Below are 5,202 nucleotides of genomic sequence, written 5' to 3' on the forward strand. Positions count from 1 at the left end.
CCTAAAATGCTTGTTCATAATTGTTCTAGGGGAAAAAAAAAGGTGCTGCAAAGTTTAGCTCACAACAAAGACTTGAAAATATGTTTCTGAGTGTGAGGCCATCATCTTAAGCAGAATGCGACTACTTGTGTGAGAATTACTTGTGCGCAAGAACTGCAGAATTGATTCTGAAATAATGCAGTAAGGGACTGAACAACTCTCTCTGAAGATAAAGGAATGATGTCCACTGACTCTGGTGGGTTTTGACTAAAATTGTTTGAATACCGTTAGAAAATAGGGGGGCAGGCTGCTACAACCTCCAGGCTGGCTGTGATGAAACAATCTGAAGAGCAGGATGGCTTCAGCACTTGCAACTCTAACCCCACAGTTATGGAGATTACATGTTCAACAACGTTTCACAAGTAAACCACCATTTACCATTTATTACCAGCTTTTTTAACAGCTTACCAGAGATGTTATTTGTTTCCTTGAAGAAAAAAAGTGACATTGCACCTACCACTTTCATGAGGGCATTGAGGTATCCTATTGGCCTGGAGCATCCACAGATAGTCAGCACCCCACTGAAGACAAACTTTGTGGTCCTTATATGGCCTTTCAAAAGGTGGAACTGCCTCTAAAAATGTGTAATTCTTGGCAACTGCAGCCTGGTAGTCTTCATTCTGCTCATCATCATAGTTGCTAGCTGATTTGTGACTAATCCATGCATACAGTATCACACTGTGCACTATTATTGAGTTTCTGATGATATAATCATCTCTGTAAACCATGATACTAGGAAATTTCAAGTGTACTTGTCGAGTTCTGCTAACATAAAGGTTCTTCTCATCCTTCCATCTCTTTCTATATACTGGTACACCAGTCCTGAACTCGGAGGAAGCCACTGCTTCCAAACTGACAATACAAGGCTTAGAACATAAATACTGAACTGAAACCTCAGAATTGTTAAGAACTTTCTTTTCTAAAATGTTTAAATAGATAAAGTCTACATAATCCATATTCTTCTGAAACTGTGGAGTAACTGCCGTGGTCTGCAATGTCTCCTTTCCAAAGGACAGCACAAAGTTCTGCAAGAAAACCCAAAATACAAACATGTTAACCAGAGAATCTAAGTTTATGTACTCATATACTCACAGTAATAACAGAGTATTGCACAAGCACGTCCATATACCATACTTTAACTTCAAAATATGAGCTTTCTTTCACCCAGCAAGTAGACAGTACGGGTTACTGGAGAGCCACCATCAAGATTTTAATGGTAACAACTCCCCTACATCAAGTTCTCAAAGTTACACATGCTTCTACAAACAAACTGTATTTACAGGGTGTATCCTTCAGCCCTTATGCAAGTGGAATCCGGTCTAAGATAGCGACTCAAACGTCACTCTATTTAAACATGCTCTTATGATCAGGCCTAAGGAGTGTACATGAAAATGTACTGGCACGTATTCATTGTGTATCATTGTTTGCTAGGATAGCCACAGCCTGATGTTTCTGTATCTTCTTAAAAAGTTAGCTAATTTTGTTACCTGTCATGCAGGTCCCTGAAGGACAAACTAACAAAGAGAATGAATTAATATTTGTGAAGTGTTTCATTTTTGACATGTTTCTATCCTGAAGACAGACTTGGAAATTTGAGCAGCAAGACCAGCAGGCTGAATTTGCTCAGCTTTTATTCTCCACAGCTATTTATGTTATATACAGTTTGAGAGTGAGAGCCTGGACATACAACAGGATTATCCTCTATGCTGAAGTTCTTGTCTCTAAGGCTTCAAACAGCTTCTTTTCTTTGTGCCCTGCAGTCAGCATCCAGCTTGATGCACTGCCAAGGATCCGGGGGATTACTCAGCTCTAAGGGCAAGCTACCAACACAGCAGCTCCACCAGGTCCCCATGTCTGTCTAAAATATTCAGAATTGTCACTTAGGATTACCAGGGAAGATGGTTGTTAAGATTGCTCAAATGAGATCTGTCTTGGGTAACTTTTAACTTTGCTAAGATTAAACAAATTAAAATAAAATTTATCTTGGAAACCTATCTTGGATTGACGGCCTTTCCACTGTGTTTTTCAAAATATTCAAAAGGTTTGGCCTAGATTAGTACATTTCTAATTACAGAAATTATGTTCTGTGCACATGGAGGACTAGACCTTGCCCACAATCCAAAATGAGGATCAGTAAAAATCCCTAACAATAAACTACTTTGCTTTTTATTTCTTAAGAACATGTTGACACTCCTTGAGAACTACATTGAAAAAACATCAAGCCAGTAAAACCAGTGAAGGTGTAAATATTACAAAAAGTCAGAACTAAGTCCTTTACTAATTACTTGTTCCTATAGATGAGGATTTTTGGATTTTTTGATCACTTGTGTGACCAAATGCTATTTTTCCCTCAGTTCCCTGCCTCCTTAGAAGTGCAAAAGAGCTCAAGGGTTGTTAGTGGAACACAACTCTGCTCAGAGGTGCTTTTTACTTCAAGACCTTGACTTTATTAAGGGTAGACACTGGAAGTCATAACTGAATGAGGGAACTTTTGGATGAAAAAGCTAGATATCATTGCGAGAAGATGGGTAGCTCTAGATCACTAGATTTATTTAGTGTTCCTAGGGAACTTGTCACTTAAACCACTTTCCATAACTGCAACCAAATGCTTTTTATCTTCTTGTATCCAACAAGAGACACTGCAAGTGAGATGTGCAGTGATGCTGAACACTGATAAACACATGTAAGCACCGAGATATACACCTCGAACAAAAAAAATGCTAAAATATCCACAAAACACTGTGCAACTCAGTATTCTGGCTTTCTACAATAGGCAGTCTCATCAGTGACAGCCTTCCTCTCTGCCTTATTTCCCACTCCACAAAATGCATATTGGTTAGAGCATGGTCCTAATAATGACAAGGTCATGGGTATGATCCCTTTATGGGCCATGCACTTAAAGAGTTGGACTCAATGATCCCAGTGGGGCCCTTCCAACTCAGAATATTCTGTGATTTTATGGTATTGTAAAAACTATGCAAACTGAAGGGGCTAAAAAAGGAATAGCAATAGGAGGTTGGTATCCACTGGAACACATGGCATGGTGTCTGCCATATGCTGAAATAACACACATACACAAACACTGAGATAAAAGTTGATGGGAAAGCCTTGATGTTAATACTCATTTCAGTACCTTTCAGAGCTTGACTTGACAAAAGATACTATCCTTTTACATTTCCAACACAATTCTCCTTTGGTTTAAATGCTTCCAAAAGCATTAAAAGCCCATAGCAGCAGCAATTTATTATCCTAAACCTCTTGTACTTGATGGTTTTCATTCATATTTCTTGATCTTACAATAAAGAGTACTTTTAAGTAGCTTAATCTTTGTGATATGGGGACTGTGTCATGAGGAAGATGGTAATATACTGAGAACACAATGCCATGTGGTTATCACCAGATGCAACAGTCTGCCAGGTAGATACTACAAAGCATAGGGGTACTAATTTACCACACACATGCACTTACTGTCAAAACACAAATAGCCAGCTGTCAGTTTTCTCAGTGGTTATCCAATAAAGGGAGATAGCAACTAGACTCCAGCAAAGACAGCTTGGGTCTGGCACAGTTCATTAACAAAGATGCAGCAATGCATGAATATGTTCATCTGATTTCCTGTGAATGGTGGAAATTTTGTGGTGGGGATCCCAAAGCAGTAAGCTCTGAAACCCAAAGCCAGTTCTTTGTAGAAAAATTTCCATGATGTTCCTAGAGCACTTAAGCACAATGCAACACAATTGCTGATGCCTAAGCCTAGCTTTAGCTCTGCTGATCTAGTGCCTTTCCTGTAGTGCCTGATCTGCTAAATGGCTCCTCATTTTACTTTGTATTCTTTGATCCCTGGGTATTACTTGAGGCCTGTGCTGCCGAAATGCATGAAGTGTATTTGAGTCTGCTGTTACATTCCACCTAATAAACCCTTCTGGAGGCTCATCCAGTGAACAGCATGGAGCAAAGAACAACTCCACAGTGAGGAAGGCCTGGCAGAGACTGCAGACCATAAACTTCCAGACCACGGCTGAGTCTCCATGACCACTTGGTTGCCACTACACAGTGCATATAGTGTGTATCATCTAAATGTTTCTACTTGGTGAGGAACCCTCTTCCCTTCCTGTTAGATCAGACAAGGCAGAGGTAAATGTGCATCACCTCTGACATAGAAAAAGGATGAAAAGATTATACACTGAGTGTGATTATGAGACTTAAATATAAACGTTTCCGAGCACATTAAAGAGGCCAGCTATGCTAATTCACAATATTATCATGAACTAGGCTAAGTTCAACGAGACAGACATAAAGGCTTTGTTGTGTGTGGCAATTTAGCCATTAAAGCTGTAAAAGTTTTTTGGTTTTTTTTTCTTTTCTCAAATCCTGTTGAATCTGAATGAATCAGCCCAAGTCATCCCATCAGATCTTGGTATAAAAATCAGTGAGGGAGGCAAACACTGCAGGGGATGGGAAACTGAATATTTTCAGTAGTGTAATAATACAGAAATGATTGAGCGAGTATTCTTTCATTTGCTGGAGATCTCAACAGGACCCTCCATGAGTTCAGCCCTGCAGAAATTCCCCATAACCCTATGAAACCTGCACCTGTTTGCACAAAACCTGAAGATAACCACACTCCTTCACCCGCAAATGACCAACACATCACGCTACGTTTCAAGGTCTGTGAAAAGAAGACATCACAAAAAGGGGCGTTGATCTGTTGCTCTCCATCAGCACCAACACGGTACAGGCACACAAAGACTTGCACCAGACTTATGCTTAATAGCAAAAAAAGATGAAAAAGTAGTTTAGTAAATGGCCCTAAAGCACAGTTGTTTCCACAAGCCAGTGTAGCACTACGATCAGTCGTGCATCTGTAAGCAGATGTCAAAGGCCTCCCCATTCCTTCCACTCTGGAAGTTTATCGTCACCCTTTCAGAAAGCTTAACACTTGGATGTGACGGCTCGGCGTCCCCCAGCTCAGTAAGACACCGTGACCCCGGGGCTGGGAGAGGGCGCGGGGCCGGGCCGGACCGCCGGGGCCGGCCCCGAGAGGCGGCCCCGAGAGGCGGCCCCGAGCCCCCCGCGCAGGGCCGGGCTCCGGCTCCCCCCGCCCTGCGGGAACGACCCGCGGCCCCGCGCGGGCCGGGCAGGTGCGGGGCCGGCGGCACTCAC

The 5,202-nt window shown here is 41.7% G+C and overlaps 1 protein-coding gene across 1 annotated transcript in view; it reads right to left on the minus strand.

Annotated features, from left to right (window-relative positions):
* The window catches only part of SEL1L3 (SEL1L family member 3), a 34,024-nt gene that overhangs the window by 28,688 nt on the left and 134 nt on the right, over window positions 1-5,202 (minus strand). Inside the window, exon 2 of the mRNA XM_063401732.1 lies at window positions 497-1,064. Within this exon, the coding sequence (XP_063257802.1) occupies window positions 497-1,064 (568 nt within the window). The remainder of the gene's footprint in view (window positions 1-496; window positions 1,065-5,202) is intronic.

The sequence above is a fragment of the Prinia subflava genome, chromosome 7 (assembly GCF_021018805.1).
Source record: "Prinia subflava isolate CZ2003 ecotype Zambia chromosome 7, Cam_Psub_1.2, whole genome shotgun sequence".
Lineage (NCBI taxonomy): Eukaryota > Metazoa > Chordata > Aves > Passeriformes > Cisticolidae > Prinia > Prinia subflava.